This window comes from Rhinoraja longicauda, chromosome 20 (genome assembly GCF_053455715.1).
Source record: "Rhinoraja longicauda isolate Sanriku21f chromosome 20, sRhiLon1.1, whole genome shotgun sequence".
NCBI classification, from domain to species: Eukaryota; Metazoa; Chordata; class Chondrichthyes; order Rajiformes; family Arhynchobatidae; genus Rhinoraja; species Rhinoraja longicauda.
Window position 1 is genome coordinate 9,517,222 of NC_135972.1, and position 18,999 is coordinate 9,536,220.

The 18,999-nt window shown below is 45.5% G+C and overlaps 2 protein-coding genes across 2 annotated transcripts in view; both read right to left on the reverse strand.

The window, feature by feature from the left end:
- iqub (IQ motif and ubiquitin domain containing) overlaps positions 1-4,065 on the reverse strand; it is a 35,028-nt gene extending 30,963 nt beyond the window's left edge. The window contains exon 1 of the mRNA XM_078416509.1: positions 4,030-4,065. The gene's annotated coding sequence lies outside the window, so the exon portion shown is untranslated. The remainder of the gene's footprint in view (positions 1-4,029) is intronic.
- Positions 4,066-5,554: 1,489 nt separating this feature from the next.
- Positions 5,555-14,419, reverse strand: ndufa5 (NADH:ubiquinone oxidoreductase subunit A5). Its single transcript, XM_078416511.1, has 5 exons — positions 14,159-14,419; positions 12,801-12,845; positions 11,059-11,175; positions 8,810-8,875; positions 5,555-5,747 (listed from the first exon to the last, which is right to left on the reverse strand). The coding sequence occupies exons 1-5, from the start codon at positions 14,177-14,179 to the stop codon at positions 5,646-5,648; spliced, it is 351 nt and encodes a 116-aa protein (XP_078272637.1). The 5' UTR covers positions 14,180-14,419; the 3' UTR covers positions 5,555-5,645.
- Positions 14,420-18,999: the final 4,580 nt, after the last annotated feature.

Here is an 18,999-nt window from a genome sequence, read left to right on the forward strand (position 1 = left end):
TACTTAAATCTACGCATAGCCTTGCAGTAAGTTTGTTAATCTTTCTAATGGCACAGTATCTTTTAAACATATGTAGCACCAATAATTGCACCAATCCAAAATGGCTCATAGTATATTTCCACTGGAATAAAATTCTGAAAGGTATATGCCAGGATATTAATCTTCTTCCTTTCTATACTTTAACAATGATTAATTTTCAAAGTACTGCACTGAAGTAATGAATTGACTTCAATAAAGCACTTTGGGTTGTCCTGAGTTTGAGAAATAAGTGACATAAATGCAAATGTTCTAATATCTTATTTGCTGTTCCCTTCTGAAACAAAAGGGTTGGTATTTTTATTCAGTAGTGTCACTTCGATTTAGAGTGCCCATATGTCAATGGTACAGGAAGCATTATGGAATGTGGAATTATGGGAGAGTCTAGGGCCAGAGGTCATAGCCTCAGAATTAAAGGACATGCTTTTAGGAAGGAGAAAAGGAGAAATATCTTTAGTCAGAGGGTGGTGAATCTGTGGAATTATTTGCCACAGAAGGCTGTGAAGGCCACGTCAGTGGATATTTTTAAGGCAGAGATAGATAGATTTTTGATTAGTATAGGTTATGGGGAAAAGGCAGGTGAATGGGGTTAGGAGGGAGAGATAGATCAGCCATGATTGAATGGCGGAGTAGACTTGATGGGCCAAATGGCCTAATTCTACTCCTATCCCATATAAATATCTGACCAAGCCAACATGCCTACTTGCTTGTACAAGGATGTTTTAGTTTTGTTTTTCAGTTTAGTTTAGTTTAGAGATACAGCGTGGGAACAGACCCTTCAGCCCACCGAGTCCGCACCGACCAGCGATCCCTGCACATTAACACTACCCCACACACACTAGGGACAATTTTACACGTATACATTTATACCAAGCAAATTAACCTACAAACCTGTACATCTTTGGAGTGTGGGAGGATACCAAAGATCACAGGGAGAACGTACAAACTCCATACAGGTAAGCACCCATAGTCGGGATCGAACCTGGGTGTCTGGTGCTGTGAGCCAGTAGCTCTACTGCTATGCCACCATGCCACCCGAGAGTAGTTCTGAAATGTTATCTTTAAAATTCACCAACTAACTGCCTCAAAATTGGGCACCTCTTAACTTTTCAAAGATGAGGGAAGATATCTCTGAATTCAGGGAAGGACAGTAACTAGAAAGCTCCATAACTTAAACGATGTCCTTGGATCACATAGAAAGGGGGCTGGTCTTATGCTGAGCCTCCTGCCCACCTTCCCAGTGACGGGATTTCCATTCCAAAGCCATTTTTTTAGGAAACTCATAGCTAGGTCCCTCATAATCACCAGTCTGAGAAAAAAGCAAATCAACAAATTTCTTCATTCCATGCTAGACCTGTGCCGACTGCAGGCACAACCCAAGTGCCATGTTCTTGAGAAAGTTCAAAATAATCAGACTTCAGAAATGTACCGTGGAAACAGTCCCTTCGGCCCACCGAGTCCGTGCCGACCAGCGATCATCCCGTACAATAGTACTATCCTACACATCAGGGACAATTTACAATTTACAAAAGCCGATTACCCTACAAATCTGTACCTTTTTGGAATTTGTGAGGAAACCGGAGCAACCGGAGAAAACCCACGCGGTCACAGGGAAAACATACAAACTCCGTTCAGACAGCACCCTAGTCAGGATCGAACCTGGGTGTCTCACGCTGTAAGGCAGCAATTCTACCAAAGTGTCACTGTGCTGCCTTAAGGGCAAGGCAAATGGGAGAGATTCCCTGGAATGGAATTCCTCTGGTGCCGTTTGTCGGAACCAAATTGGAGACCACAGATAATGGAGCCAGACAGGAGTGAGATGGAGAATTAAAATGACAAACACCTTGAAGGTCAGGGTCACACATTCAAAATGAACAGGGATGGTCTGAAAAAATAGTCACCTTATCTGTTATTAGTTACCTCACTATAGAGAAGACCACATCATCAGTACTGAAAGCAGTAGATTAAATTGAAAGTACAATTAAATCGCTGCTTAAACTGGACACTGCCCAGTCCATTACAGGTACAGACCTCCCCACCATTGAAGAGATCGATATGGACGCTGCCTCAAAGAGTAAGACAGTATCATCAAAGACCCACACCATCTTGGCCATTCTCTGATTTCACTCCTACCATTGGGAAGAGGGTACACGAGTCTGAAAACCACAACCACCTGGTTCAAGAATAGTTTCTTTCTACCAACCATCAGGTTCTTGAACACTACACAACACTAACCTCAACCATGAACTTCTATGAACAGTCTTTGGTTGCACCTTCTGTGATTTTTGCACTTTATTAGTTATTAATTATTATTATTAACTTATTTGGTTATTAATTTATTTATTTATTTGTTCTTCTTCTTCTTATCGTGTCCACATCATGCTAGATATTGTGTTTCAGCCAAAACTGAGCACAACTGTTAGCAATATCATTGTTCTCTGTGAAGTTCTCAGCTTTGCATTCGTGCTCCAAGAGAGGGCATCTCATTAGGTGCTCCATAGTTTGCGGTTCAGTGCCACATATTCTTTTTGTTTATGATGTATCATCTAGGTGCATTGCGTTTACCGCTGCAAGTAAGCATTTCCTTGTTCCATTTGTCAGCACATATAACAATTAAACACTTGACTTTAAGTTGAAAGATAAGAAATTAAACCACTGCTTAACGTGGAAAGTGTAAGAAAATAACTGCAGATGCTGGTACAAATCAAAGGTATTTATTCACAAAATGCCGGAGTAACTCAGCAGGTCAGGCAGCATCTCAGGTGAGAAGGAATGGGCGACGTTTCGGGTCGAGACCTTGAATGAAAAGAGATGAGCAAGTCTTGCTCTGAGAAGCACCATTGGTGGAATTAGAAGAATGGAGCAGAGTATGGAGGGGAGAACAATACCTTTAATTTGGTTTTAGGGGTGTGATGGGTGCAGTGGTGGCATCAGGTTGTTGGCCGGGCCTAATGAGGGGTACTGCTACAGGCAGCCAGACTGCAACGTTGAGGCTCCCTGTAAATCTGTCAGCTTATGGCAGGATATCCACTTCCATCAGCTGCCCCAGCCACCTCCTTCCCCTTCCCCACTTCTTCCCACTCCCCCTTTCTTCTTGCTCCCTCTCCCCTCCTCCCTCCTCCCCTTTTCCCCCTCCTGCCCCTGCCACCCTCTCCCTAACCTCCCCTCCACCCCACTCCCCTTTCTCCTTCACCATCCCCCCTCCATCGCCCCCTCACCCCACTTCCCTGATCCTCCCTCACCCCTCCCCCACACCCCTCAACCCACTCCCCACATCCCCCTCCTACCTTTCCTCCCTCACGCCTCCTCCTCCTCCCTCACCCCTCCTCCCTCATCCCTCCCCCACCTTTACCTCCCCTCTCCCCACCCCTCCCACACCCCTCAACCCACTCCACACCTCTCATCCATTCCACACCCCCTCCTCCTTCCTCACCCCCCCCCTCCTCCCCCTCACCTCCCTCACCCCACCATCCTCACCTCTCTCTCCCCTCCCACAACCCTCAACCCACTCCACACCTCTCATCCATCTCACACCCCCCTCTTCCTCCCTCACCCCCTCCTCCTCCCTCACCCCTCCACCACCCTCACCTCCCCTCTCCCCACCCCTCCCACACCCCTCAACCCACTCCCTAACTCTCATCCCACACCCTCCCCTCCCCTCCCCTCCTCCTCCTCCTCCTCCCTCACCCCTCCTCCTCCAACTCCTTCTCCCTCTATCTCTCCCACCCCTCCTCAGCAGCTGAACCCCGGAACAGACCCAAACCTCGGGACAATAAACAAGCGAAGACACAAGCTTGCGCCTGAGGAGCTGCAGAGGTTTTAATAAGGAGACACTGGGAGCACTTTGTGCACCAGCCCCGGGGGCGTGACTGCCCTCCTGCTCCCACCTGCGGCTCTGGGGTGGGGGGGGGGGGTGGGTGAGGGGGTGACTGCCCTCCTGCGGCTCTGGGGTGGGGGGGGTGGGTGAGGGGGTGACTGCCCTCCTGCTCCTACCTGCGGCTCCAGCTCCCACGGCCTCCTGTCCACAGGCTGTTGTCAGCGACACCATGGCAACCGCCCGCTCCCAGAGCTGAGCATGCGCCGGTACTGTCATGTCTTTTTGGTACTAAGCATGCGCCATGCCAGCAGTTGTTCGCGCTCTGGCACTGAGCATGCGCTGTGCCAGCAGGTGTTTAATGGCCTGGTACTGAGCATGCGCCATGCCAGCAGTTGTTCATGGCCTGGTACTGAGCATGCGCCATGCCAGCAGGTGTTCATGGTCTGGTACTGAGCATGCACCATGCCAACAGGCGTTCATGCTCTGGTACTGTGCATGCACCATGCCAGCAAGTGGCTGAGGTCTAGAACTGAGCACGTGCTGTGCCAGCAGGCTGGTAATGGCCTGGTACTGAGCATGTGCCATGCCCGCAGGTGTTCATGGTCTGGTACCCTAAAAATGCGCTATGCTGGTAGGTGTTCATGTTCTGAGTAGGAAGGAACTGCAGATGCTGGTTTACACTGAAGATAGATACAAAATGCTGAAGCAACTGAGCAGGTCAGGCGGCATCTCTGGAGAGATGGAATAGGTGACCTTTCAGGTCGAGACCCTTCTTCAGACTGACTCAGGGGAGTGGGAGTTGAGAGATATGGAAGGGTGAGGTGTGAATACCACAGATCAAAGCAGATGGTGATAAGGAAATCTACAATGGTCCATTGATGGCTGAGGGGAAGGTTACAAGGAGGCCTACAATCCGTAAAGTTAATCAGAACAGTGAAAACTAGTCGGAGAAATTGGGTGGGGGAGGGACAGAGAGAGGGAAAGCAAGGTGGTTGGTCTTGATAAGGTTCTACTTGGTAGGCTGCTCTGAAAGGTTAGATCACATGAAATCCAGGGAGAGCTGGCTAACTGGATACAGAACACAAAATGCCAGAGTAACTCAGGGGGTCAGGTTGCAGCGATGGAGGAAATGGACAGGCAACCTTTTGGGTTAGGATCCTTCTTCAGACTGGATGCAGAATTGATTTCATGGTAGGAAGCTACAGAAACAAAGCTTTTGGCATGCTGGCTTTCATTGCTCTCTACCCATGGGTGATTTACAGAAGTTAATCAATCTACAAATCCACACGTCTTTGGGATGTGGGTGGAGACCAGGGTACCAGGAGGAAACCCAAACGGTCACAGGGAGAAGGTGTAAACTCCACAGGGACAGCACCCAAGGTCAGGAGCGAACCTGGGTCTCTGGTGCTATGAGGCAGCAGCTTTACCAGCTGTGCCAATGCAACTCTGCCAATTCTTGGGAAGATTTCCATTTAGCAGGATTGGGTCTCTTGCAAAGAGTAACAATAATAACTGACAAGGCAACAACTCACAATAACAATTATCTAGATAAAAACACCAGGAAACCCTTCCTAACCCAACGAGATCCAATAGGTTTGAGAGGGTGAGGGGGAAATAGTCAGAATGAAGGGAAAAAGCTTGTTCACTATAAAAGGTTACTGCCCTATAGGCAGTGATAAAAATATAGCATCTAAAATTCAAAACATTTCAGGGAACCATTTTAATGACATTTGTACAGCACAGAATTAACAAGATATAGTATAGTTTACACAACCAGAATTTTACACAAAGCTTAAATTGGCCATTTCCATTGGTTGTGAGGGGCTTCGTCTATTAAAGGCTCCCAAGGTTTCCACTTGGCCATTTTCCTTGCAAGAGAAAGTTCATTTTCAGCCTGTAATCAAATGTAGAAATAAATATTCAAGTGCATTTACAAACATTAAAAAAACTTAATCAACTCCGATCCATATTAAAAAAGACTGTCAGCTACTGCTTTCTTGAAAGATATCAAGAACCTTAGATGCTGCCTCTTGAAGTATTTTACATTCACACTTTAGCTACTGTAGTAAGTCTGGCAGCATCACACCCCTCCCCGAGGAGCTCAATGCAGTCTATGGTCACTTTGAACAGAGGGTGGTAGAAAGATGCCATCCACCCTGACAGCCTGCAGTCACGGTCACTGTAGCAGATGTTCAGATCTGCCTTCCCATGCACGAATCCATGGAGTAACTGGGCCAATGGGGTCCCTGGCCACATCCTCAGGATCTGCATGGCATGGACATCTTTAACCTCCTCGACTCCATTCTGAGTTTCACACCTGCCTAATGCACCAGTGCCCAAGAAAAGCAAGGGAGTGTGCCTCAATGACTACAGTCGAGTGGCTCTGACATCTCTCATCATGAAATGCATTGAGAGGCTGGTCATGGCACATATCAACACCAGCCCGCCAGACAGCTTGACTCACTACAGTTTGCCTAATGTCACAACAGGTTCACATCAGACACCATCTCCCCAATCCTTTATTCATCTCGAGAATACATAGACAACAAGGGCACCTACATCAGACTCCTATTTATTAACTATAGCTCCATCTTCAACACCATAATCCCAAACATACACATCTCCAATCCTCTGGACCTAGGAATTAGCACCCCTGTGCCACTGGATCTTTAACTTTTCATCCACAGAACAGATTCAGGATGCAAAATAATCCCCAAATTACTAAAATAATTGATTGTTAACAGTAGATGCAGAGCAACGTTCAAAAGTAGAATCGATCCTTGTGAAGCTCAAAGTTGTTCATGTCCAAAGTCTACAAATATGATTTTGACCAGGTGCACAAATCAATGATTAGGTTTAGAAATTCCGATTACCAATCCCTAATCCGTAACCAGAGCTAGCAATACTGACGATACAGGGATGTAATGCTGAGGCTTTATAAGGCACTGGTTAGACCGCATTTGGAGTATTGTGAGCAGTTTTGGACCCCATATCTGAGGAAGAATGTGCTGCAGTTGGGAAAGGGTCCAGAGGAGGTTTACGAGAATGATCCCGGTAATGATTGGGTTTAACGCATCATGATGAGCGTTTGACGCACTGTACCTGCGCTCGTTGGAGTTTAGAAAGATGGGGGGTGAGGGGGGACATTGAAACTTAACACATAGTGAAAGGCCTGGTTAGAGTGGATGTGGAGAGGATGTTTCCAGTAGAGGTTGTATCTCAGACCAGAGGCCAGAGCCTCAGAATAAAAGGATGTACCTTTAGAAAGGAGATGAGATGAGGATTTCCACAGGAATTTGTGGAGTTCATTGCCATAGACGGTTGTGGAGGCCAAGTCAATGGATATCACTAAGACAGAGATTGACAGATTCTTGACTAGTGCGGGTGTCAGGGGTTATGGGGAGAAGGTAGGAGAATGGGTTTGAGAGGGATAAATAGATCAACCATGATTGAATGGCGGACTAGACGTGATGGGCCAAATGACCTAATTTTTCTCCTGTAAGGTATGAATTTAGGAATACAGCCTTGTGGATGACCAACAATAAGGAATTTATGCTCAAAATCAGGTTATGCCTTGAATTGGATACAAATTAGATAATAATAATAATAATAATAATACATTTTATTTAGATAGCGCTTTTCATATACTCAAAGACGCTTTACAGAGATTTTGAGAACATAGGGAAATTAATAAATAGATAAATAAGTAAATAAATAAATGAACAGAGAAAGGAGACAGTAGGTGAGGTGACCTTCAGTGGTTGAAGGCAGTACTGAACAGGTGAGACTTCAGCGATGTTTTGAATGTGGTGAGTGTGGGGGAGTCTCTAACGGTTTGGGGTAATGAGTTCCATAGGGTGGGAGCAGCGATGGAGAAAGCCCTGTCCCCCCAGGATCTGAGTTTAGTCCGGATGTGGGGGGATAGGAGATTGGCAGCGGCAGAGCGGAGGGTGCAGGTGGGAGTGTGCCTGTGGAGGAGGTCGGTCAGGTAGGATGGGGCCAGGTTATGGAGGGCTTTGTAGGTTATGAGGAGGATTTTGTACTGGATTCTCTGGGGGATGGGGAGCCAGTGGAGTTTATAAAGGACGGGGGTGATATGGTCACGGATCGAGGTGTGTGTGAGTAGACGGGCAGCGGAGTTTTGAATGTATTGAAGTTTATTGATGATTTTTGAGGGTGCGCCATAGAGGAGGCTGTTGCAGTAGTCCAGACGGGAGGTGATGAAGGCGTGGATGAGGGTTTCTGCAGCTGTGGAGGAGAGGGATGGACGGAGACGGGCAATGTTTTTGAGGTGGAAGAAGGCTGTCTTTGTGATGTGTTTGATGTGTTTGTCGAAGGAGAGGGTTTGATCAAGGATGATTCCAAGATTCCGGATGTGAGGTGAGGTGGATACTGGGAGACCATCAATGTTGAGGATGAAGTTTTGGGTGGATTTGGTGAGCATTTTTGGACCAATGATGATGATTTCAGATTTGTTGCAATTGAGTTTGAGGAAGTTTGATTGAAGCCAAGATTTTATTTCAGTAATGCAGTTTGTCAGTGTAGAGTGTGTGGTGGAGGAGATTGACTTGGTGGAGATGAGGAGCTGGATATCATCGGCGAAGCAGTGGAAGTTGAGACCATGACGGCGGATTAATTGACCAAGGGGGAACAGGTAGAGGATGAAGAGGAGGGGGCCAAGGACTGAGCCTTGGGGGACACCTTGGGGGAGGGGAGCGGTGGGGGATTTACAGTTGTTAATTTACAGTTGATAAGCTGTTAGTGTTGCCAAATGTGCATTTATGCAACTAAAACACGAGAGAATACTCTACAACCAGAAATAAGACAAATCACAGCACAAGCTATACAACACAAGACACAGATCAACTAAATTACAGCTTCTAAAAGAACACAAGGGAGTCTGTAATAAATATATTCAGTAGTTTCCCCTGTGAGCGTTATATAGCAGAGACATACCTGCGTAATAATTTCTTCTACCTGGCCACAGTTGATTTTGGCTTCTATTTTTTGAACATCATCCTCCTGCAATGTGAAACACATGAGGTGACTTGAAATGGCTGTTTGAGTGCAAGGTCTTCCCCTCATCAATCACCCCCTGCTTTCCCCCATCATGGCCAGGGAGAGTTAAATTAGAGTATCTGCCACTATTGCAAGATACAGTAGAGAAAATCAGGGGAGCTCAATAATCCTTGTAATATAAAATGCAAAGAAATGTGCATTTTCAGTAGTCACCACATTATTATTTAATGTTTAGAGATACAACATAGCAACGGATCCTTTGTTCCACCGAGTCTACTTCAACCAACGATCACCTGTTCGCACTAATTTTATGTTATCCCACTTCATCTTCCTGTCGAGGAAATTGACAGAGGAAAATTAACGGAAAAACGGAGACTATGAGTTTCGCTTCAAGAGCCTTTATTGCATGATATCATGGAGAGATGGCCGCAGTTAACTGCTCACCAGTTCTCTTTGCAGCAGAATTAGTCGACAGTTATAAACACCTTTATAAAACACCTTTTTGTTTGTTTTGTTAGATACAACTATATGAAAATATACTTCGTCCGTGGCTATGTTTTCCACCACATGGGTATTAATAATTTCATTAATCATAATATACTTTTTGTTTATGTTAATCTTATTCAACAACAGATGGTTAATACAAGTCAAACATAATACAAGGGCCTCTTGACATTATTCTATCTCATCTTTCAAGCAGACCGCACCACTGTCTCCTCCCTGAGCCCCCATTTTCTGCAGCGTTTCTGCGCTACTAGCGGTAGGGGGCGCGGGTGGTCTAGCCAGCTACTGCTGTTGTGGTTTTGATCACAATAGTTACCAACATTACAGGGTTAACTATTGCGATCCAGTATTCAGTAACTTTCCACTGAGAAACAGGCTTCCTTATCTATGTCCTAATTTGTCGTGCTTTATTCACCAATGCTACATATTCCCAGACAAGAGAAAACAATTCTAGAAGGGATAATGCATCTGAAACTTGTTTTGCCAAATTCCCGTGACCTTCTTCTGCACCTGGTCAACGGGAGATGCCAATTGCCACGTCCGCACACCCTTTCGTTACCTGTTTTAATTCTGATCAAAATGAAGTAAATGAAGATTTAAATTTTCTCTTCTACACATCCACTCCGTACACACACGGGGCCAATTTACAGAGGCCAATTAACCTGCAAAAGCCCACTCGTCTTTAGGGTGTGGGAAGAAACAGGAGTGCCCAGTGGAAACCTACGCAGTCACAGGGAGAATGTGCAAACTCCACACAGACAGCAGGATCGAAACTGTGTGTGCGGCGCTGTTAGGCAGTAGCTTTACGAGCTGTGCCACTGTGCCGCCCCAATTTCCGTGAGAGCAAGAGGAAGCCAATAGAAGGTTTTTGTTAATGGTAATCACAATAACAAAATGCAATATAGAAATATTTTTGCACATGGATTTTAGAGAGATGCAGAGATCAATGCTAATAAAGGTGACTAAAGCACATTTTGTCAAAACATTGAAAAGATTGCTTAATATAGCAAAAAAAAAACCTACAAAAGCTGGAAATTCAAAACAAAAACAGAAAATACTAGATGCATGCGGCAAATCAGCCAAAAACAGTGCGGACAGAAAATGTGAACATTTCAGTTCACGGATCCTTCAAAAGAATTGGAAAAGTGCCCTTATAGATAAGCTGCAGAGATGGAGAGAGGTGCAGAAAACAGAGGGATATCTATGTTAAGGTGCAGACCAAAGTTGTCAAGTTAACAATTACTTTAAAATATTGCAGAGAAGATGAAAAAGAAAAAACGGACATAGAACGGAGAAGCCACATCTGTAGAGAGGCAACAAAAACAAAATAAAGTAATTATCTGAAGTTCTTAAGTTGAATATCAAGTCTCCAGTGTCCAGACTGAAGATGAAAGGCTGAATTTCAAGCTTACATTGGACAGTGCTGGAGCACTGACTGCAAAGACAGAGTTCAGGCTGGGAGGTGGGCAGAAAATTCGTGAGAAGCAACTAAAAACTCAGGATAACATTTGTGAACTGAACTAAGGGGTCACTGTTGCAGACTAAATGGAGGTGTACAGACTGTTTTGGACAACATCCATTACCTTTTCTTTAAAAATCGAGCATACACTAAGTGACCATTTTCACTTAACCTTAAGAAGTATGTCGTTCAAAAGGATGCTGGGAAATGTCAGCCAACTTACTGATTTGATCAGATTAAACCTTTCATTGATGATCTGTTCAGTGTACTTCCGATATGCTACATCTGGAGGGATGGCTTCAAGTGCAGTGAGGAGTCTGGTGTACAAAATTCTTAGTTTCTGAAAAGGAAAAAAAATATTTGAATCATGAACTTGTGGTTTATTTCACCTATTTTATTCTCCCCATGCTTCGTATTATAGGTATTTCAGGATGCCAATTCCTACAAGTTTCATCAGATACTTAATGCAAAAAAACTAAGAATAGGCACAATTCAATGCCCTTCAATTTTTTCCTGCAAAGAAACATTCATCTTCTACCTCGTGCCTCTCAAGGCTGCACCAGTTTGAAATTAGGAAGAATAAAATCTGGGATGCTGTAAAGAGAATCCATTCCCACCAACCAGTTTAGACAGGTCGATGTAACCAGTGGTCAATGTAAAAGTTAGTTTAACAATTAAATTTTAAGTCAGGAAATATTTATTTTGACAGAAAGTCCTGAACTTCCAAAATAAGTGACAAGTGTGGACCCACTGGAAAAGGAACTGGACTTTTTTTGTTAAATGGTTGAACAAATCTCCAGTTTTCTAGAGAGGATGAGATAATTGATACAGGCTGCTTATTTCTCTTTTACACTGGAAGAGAGTGGAGTTTAGTCTCCAAGTTAACTGGTTTGTTTTGCTTTTGTTTTCCCCCCAGGGCAGTGAAGAATTCCACTTGCAACTTGTATTGTGTTAACTGGCAATGTATTACGCAGTTCCATTGCACACATCTTTTTAAAGTGTCAACCTCTTTTTTCATATGTTAGCTGCAGTTGACCTCTGCTTTAGAAGATTCTAAGATCAAGCTCGTCCAACTCCAGACAAAAAGCTATTTAATGTCCCATTGCAGTACCATGGGTTGGTGCTCCTTTACTATTTCTCTCAGGCTAAACATTTACCCAAAGCCCCAGGCTTTGTGTATGTGTATGTGTATGTGACAAATAAATTTGACTTGACTTGAGGTAGTTGCTTAAAACAAAATCCATTATGTCATTTGAGCAGAGGGAGTTTTCTTTAGTGTCCACTAAAATGATAATCTGATTGTGAATATACTGATATTTTTTTTCATATTTTCATATTTCAGATACAGCGCGGAAACAGGCCTTTTCGGCCCACCAAGTCCGCGCCGCCCAGCGATCCCCGCACATTAACACTATCTTACACACACTAGGGACAATTTTTACATTTACCCAGTCAATTAACCTACATAGCTGTACGTCTTTGGAGTGTGGGAGGAAACCGAAGATCTCGGAGAAAACCCACGCAGGTCACGGGGAGAACGTACAAACTCCTTACAGTACAGCACCCATAGTCAGGATCGAACCTGAGTCTCCGGCGCTGCATTCGCTGTAAGGCAGCAACTCTACCGTTGCGCCACCGTGCCGCCATAATGATGCTTGTGAACGTTTACAGCTTGCAGAATTTGTTGCTATATTTCTGCATTACAAGCAGGATTACACTTCAAGTACTTTATTGGCTTAATGCTTGAGGAGACACTACATACACTTAAGCTTAGACACAAATTGCTGCAACAACTCGGCGGGTCAGGCAGCATCTCTGAGAAAAAGGATGGGCGACGCTTCAGGTGGGGAACCTTCTCTGGACCCGACCTGAAACGTCACCCATCTTTTTTCTCCAGAGATGCTGCCCGACCCGTTGAGTTACTCCAGTCACAGAACTTAAAACAAAAGTTTACAAAGACTGTACCTCAAGGGGATTCTGGGCCACAGCAAGACCCACCAATCCAGTGGTCTGCAGGAAAGAAAGTGGATTAGTACAGGTTACATGTTTTTTTAAATGTAGCACCCATTTCATTCCCCCTTTACACTATACTTTTTCCCTTTCACTCATTCTTTCTGTATCTTCCCCTGACCTCTTGTTTTCCCCTCTACCTTTCATAACACTCTCTCTATCTCCAGTGGTCTTATTCTCCCTTTACTTAAGCCCACCTATATTTCCAAGTTTATCTTACCATAATATATTTATCTTTCAGACCCTCCTTTCCCCAACCGAGACTGCAGATTGATACAATTTATCTCACTCTTCTGATTTCTTTGTTCCATGCATGACCTCCCTATCGCCCTTAAATATTTGTCTCTCTCTCTCTGCCTGACATCTGTCTGTCATGTCTCCTTCATCCACTGTGCATGTCTCCCCCCCACATTTGACCTTTTGTCCTCCATTTACCCGTTTCCGTCTTCCCCACTTAAACCTCTCCCCACCCTCCACACCAACCCTTCCCCTGCCGAACCCCACCACCTTCTGCTCTCCTCCACCCCATCCCCTCGATCCCCACTCCTTGCTCCTTCCCTCTCCCACCCTACCTCCTCCTTCCCTCCCCCCACACCTCCTCCTTCCCTCCCCCCACACCTCCTCCTTCCCTCCCCCCACACCTCCTCCTTCCCTCCCCCCACACCTCCTCCTTCCCTCCCCCCACACCTCCTCCTTCCCTCCCCCCACACCTCCTCCTTCCCTCCCCCCACACCACCTCCTTCCCTCCCCCCACACCACCTCCTTCCCTCCCCCCACACCTCCTCCTTCCCTCCTCCCACACCTCCTCCTTCCCTTCCCCCACACCTCCTCCTTCCCTCCCCCCACACCTCCTCCTTCCCTCCCCCCCCCCCTTCTTCTCCTTCCTCACCCACCACCTTCCCTTCCTCTCCAGATGCCCACCCTCCTCCCACCCCATCCCCGCCGCCCTACCGATCTCCCCCCCCCCTCTCAATCTGCCCCAAACCCACATCACCCCCTCCACCCCCTCTTCTACCTGTTTTTTTTTCTTGTCTGAGAAGGAACTGCAAATGCTGGTTTACACCGAAGACACAAAATGCTGGCGTAGCTCAGCGGGTCAGGCAGCATCTCTGCTGGAGAGATAGAATGGGATCACATCACCCTCCTCTACTCCAAGAGGCGCTGCCTGTCCCGCTGAGCGACGCCAGCATTTTGTGTCTGTCTTCGGTATTTCTTTTCTTTTCTTCCCTCTCCTCCCTCCTTCCCTCCCTCCCTCCCTCCCAGGTTTATCGCTCCCTCTCTTCGCCCGGCTCCTCGGCCTGACCTCCACTCACTTTCTTGAGGACGCCGGCCATGGTGGTGGCGGCGGCGGCAGCGCTGCGCTGGTGCTGGTGCTGGTGCGGGCCGGTCCGGTCCTCCAGTCCCGCTGCATCGAGCGCCGAGCCGGACCTCCCGCTCCCCGACTCCAGCCCGGGCAGCAGAGCGCCGAGCCGGACCTCCCGCTCCCCGACTCCAGCCCGGGCAGCCGAGCGCCGAGCCGGCGATGACCGCGGGATAATGGCGGCGGCGGCGGCTGCGGGTGTGTGGGAGAGGAGGGAGAGAGGGATGGGGGAGAGGGATGGGAGGGAGAGAGGGATGAGAGGGGGAGAGGGATGAGAGTGTGGGGGGAGGACGAGGTGTGGGGGAGGGAAGGAGGAGGTGTGGGGGAAGGAAGGAGGAGGTGGGGGAGGGAAGGAGGAGGTGGGGGAGGAAAAGAGGAGGTAGGGTGGGAGAGGGAAGGAGCAAGGTGTGGGGAGTGAGGGGATGGGGGAGAGAGGGATGGGAGGGAGAGATGGATGGGAGGGAGAGAGTGATGAGGGAGAAGGATGGGAGGGAGAGAGGGATGAGAGGAGGGAGGGATGGGAGGGAGGAAGAGGGATGGGAGAGAGAGAGGGTGTGGAGGGAGAGGGGTGGGAGGGAGAGAGGGATGAGAGGGGAAGGGAGAGAGGGATGGAATGGGAGGGGATGGGGAGAGAAGGAGAATAGGAGAGAGGAGGGGAGGGGAGGGTATAGCTACCACTGGTTCTTGAGGAACGCTATCCCGGTCCCCCTGACTTTGCCCTGTGGGATGATAGCAGAGTTGACGGCCCTTCGGCCCCACCGCTCGGTGCTAGTCCCCCTCCCTCCCGCAATCTCACTTGTCTTTCGCCACTTCATTGTCATGAAATGCTAACTTTTGTTTCTCTTTTCTTAGATGCTCTTTTCCTGGATACAGGCTTTTTTTTGTTTGTTTTTATTGTAATTTGAATTTTTCTCTTCGCTTTTCAACTTCTGTCCACTTTCTTTGCACCAATGAGAACCGTCTCAGCTTCTCCTGTCACTCCTTACAGCTGAAAGCTCTCGCCTTTGGAAAAGTCGCAGTAAATCTTTTCTACAGCCTGCCTTGAATCTTCACATCTTTCTCAAGGTGTGGTGACACGAATTAACCATAATACTTCAGCTGTGGCCTTTCCCGTGCTGTGTGTGACGCATTAAGCTTTACTAACAGCCGTCTCAACATTTCTGGAAGATTGTGGGTGCGCTTGTGTGTGTTAACTGGCTGGGCAAAGGAGAACTGGCTGGGGAAAGGAGAACAAACAATATGATCAGAAGAAGTCTAAACCATCCATTTACCCCTTCCACTATTCAATAAAACCACGATTGATCAGATACTGTAACTACCCGAACGTTAACTCATCTACTTAACCTTTTAATTTATGTTAACAGGAAATTCTAAGCACAATTGTAATTTGTGAGAATTGCTTTAAAATATCTGAAACCTTCTGAAACGAACCACTTCTGCCTGCACATTCTGAATGATATTAAATAAAAGCAGTATTTATGCAGCACCTTTCACAACCTCAAGGCACTCAAACTACTCCATAGTCTTTGGTTCACTTTGAACCAAACGCGCAGCGGTAAAGTTGCTGCCTTACAATAACCCGGCTTGGCATAAATCTAAATTGTCCCTTGTGTGTGTAGGGTAGTGTTAGTGTGCGGGGATCGGTGGTCAGTGCGAGCTCGGTGGGCCGAAGGGCCTGTTTCCGCGCTGTATTTCTAAAACTAAAAAAACTAGAACATTTGAATTTGAGAAGAAACATAATAACATAAATGACATATAATAAGTACTATGGCAGTACAGAAAACACCTCACAAAACATTGCCCTTACAGCATATAGTCAGTAGTGATGAAATCAGTCTAAACTGATCATACAATTGCTACAATAACATGCAATGTTTACAGTATTGGCATTAAATTGTGTACAAATGTCCTCAGCAATTAGCACTGTTTGATAGTTTAGTTTAGAGATACAGTATGGAAACAGGCCGTTCGGTCGACCCAATCCCTGCCGATCAGTGATCAGCCCACACACTAGCACTATCCTACACACTAGGGACAATCTACAATTTTACCAAAGCCAATGAACTTACAAACCTGTACATCTTTGGAGTATGGGAGGAAACCGAAGATCTCGGAATAACCCAGGCGGTCACGGGGAGAATGTACAAACTCCGTACAGACTACCCGTAGTCAGGATCGAACCTGAGTGTCTGGTGCTGTAAGGCAGCAACTCCACCACTGTGTTACCGTGCCGGTTCTAATTCGGCATAAAAACTGGATCCATAATCACATGTGAATTCCCTCAAGGTTTGTCATAGCATGTGTATATTTCTGACAAGGTACTAATGAGGTCAATTTTCCTAATTAATGTCAATCTTCTGCAAGCTTTTCAAGTTCCACAAGTTTATTAAAAACTAAATTAATAATACAATGTAGGGAAATCATTCACAATATATGATTTCTTTGGGTTTTCTTTATCTGGTGATTATCAGTTAGTCTTAAAATAATTAATTCCGCCTTTAATTAAACTCCCCGCCCAAGTAAACTAATTTTTGGCTCAACCAACTTCCTCCCAAATGATGGTTTTGCACTTTTTTCCCCCAGATTTCAGTAACCCTCTATCTGTTCCAAATGGATTCATTTAAAAAAAAACAATGATCCTTTTAAGATCTTACATTAAATATTTATGTTAGTGTCTCCTTTATATTTAAATTGCTGCCAAAAGATTCCATTATGGCGAGTCTGGAGGCTCGTTCTTTGTTGAAGAAGTTTATTGCGACAGCAATATTCGATCACAAAGTTTACATAACGAGATTACTGACAACCATTAAAACTAACGGTGGCGCAGCGGTAGAGTTGCTGCTTTACAGCGAATGCAGCGCCGGAGACTCAGGTTCGATCCTGACTACGGGTGCTGTACTGTAAGGAGTTTGTACGTTCTCCCCATGACCTGCGTGGGTTTTCTCCGAGATCTTCGGTTTCCTCCCACACTCCAAAGACGTACACGTATGTAGGTTAATTGACTGGGCAAATGTAAAAATTGTCCCTAGTGTGTGTAGGATAGTGTTAGTGTGCGGGGATCGCTGGGCGGCGCGGACTTGGTGGGCCGAAAAGGCCTGTTTCCTCGCTGTATCTGAAATATGAAAATAAATAAAATAATACTTCGAAGAAGTCTTACAACTGACTCTTTTCGGCGCCAAAACCGCACGTGACGACGCTGTCCAATCAGTGGGCTCACTCCCTGGACCAATCCTTATGGTCGCACCCACACCTTGCTGGCCAATCTGAGGGTTCGACACCTAGGGCGGCTCTATGGTCGCTACACCATGATATTATTTTTGGAAGGCCTCGTTATCTTCAATATTACTTTTAAGTTCCTCTGAATCACTTTCTTTTGTTTTATCTTGGCCAGTCTAAATTTCAACCATAGCCTCGCCAATACTCCCTTAACTCTTTTCACTTTGTGCTGTCAGCCTCATAATTAGTATGTATCAATGTTTCCTAATTTTCAATATTTTCACTTCTGAATTGTGACACTTTGAGTCACATCTTTTAAAAATCTCACAAACCTTTCAATTTAAATCGCATGCAATATTAAATTAAAAAATCTTCTCCAAGCCATTGCACCTAAGGGCCAAATGGCCTCCTCCTGCACTTATTTTCTATGTTTCTATTCAAAATAAAAAGCTGCATGATGGCCAACAGCCATTTGCACCTAACGTTTTGTACATAATTTATAAAACATTTGGACAGGTACATGGAGAGGAAAGGTTCAGAGGGATATGGGCCAAACACGGTTTATTAGGACTAGCATTTTGGATGGCATGGAGAAGGTGGGCTGAGAGACCTGTTTCCGTGCTGAATGGCTCTAAGATTTTCTGACTAATTTAGTTTTATTCTAAAACACAGTAAACCTTGCCAAATGTTTATGCTTAGTAAATCTATTCTCATTTATCGCATTCTTAAATAGCAAAGTATTTTTCAACTCCTGTTACTTTGGGGCATAAAGAGATAAATAAAATCGCTGGTCAAATATAGAGATATTAAAATAGAAAAAAAAAATGTACTCAGAAAGGTGAGCTGAAATGTAAGGTTTTGCAAGAGGAAAAGGAGGTTGATGATGAAACCCAAACACCCTGCAAATGGAACTGGCGCTCCACTATGGCAAGACCATATTCTTTGTTGCAAAAAATATGGCTTGCAGCTTGTTTCTGGAGAAGGATATGGTTCATTCAAGACTGAAAGTGGCCATCAGTACAAGAGACGCAGTGGAGAATCCGGAATAGTTGACATTGTCAGTACTCGTAGTGGTCAAAGTGCATGAGGAAAGTGGCCCGTGTCTGTAAATGAAGCAGGCCAGGACCAGTTTCTATTTCAAGGAGGATTAAGCCATGGATAGATCTTTGAGGAGCTCCCATATCCCACAGGGTATGGAAAATGTTCTGGAATCAGTTTAATTGTTAAGTATGAAATCAAGCAAGGGCTCATTCAGTGCAAAGTGGATAGTGTTGGAGGATGGTGGTGTGGTTACACACATCAAAAGTAAAATGAAGAAGAAGAATGCAATGTTATAATCACAGAGGATGTAATTTGATTAACACACTTATTTTAATTTAGAAACCATTAAAAAGATGGACAATGATTTCTGAGGTGATCAGATGTACAGCGACTATGGAGAATTATCACAGATCTGAAAATACAAGTTAGAGGTGGGCTACCTGAGAAGTGGGTAATGTTGGCAGTTTTAACATGGGGAGGAGTGCTAATGGAGGAACCAATTACAAAATCACCACCGTGGGTTTAAGAGGGGGATTT

What these genes read in the sequence shown, in the direction of transcription:
- ndufa5 (XM_078416511.1), bottom strand. Translation starts at nt 14,179, where the DNA reads ATGGCCGGCGTCCTCAAGAAA. An exon ending in TGGCCCAGAATCCCCTTGAG is followed by an intron (nt 11,176 to 12,800) that starts GTACAGTCTTTG and finishes TTTCCTTTTCAG; the next exon opens with AAACTAAGAATTTTGTACAC. An exon ending in TAGAAGAAATTATTACGCAG is followed by an intron (nt 5,748 to 8,809) that starts GTATGTCTCTGC and finishes ATTTGATTACAG; the next exon opens with GCTGAAAATGAACTTTCTCT.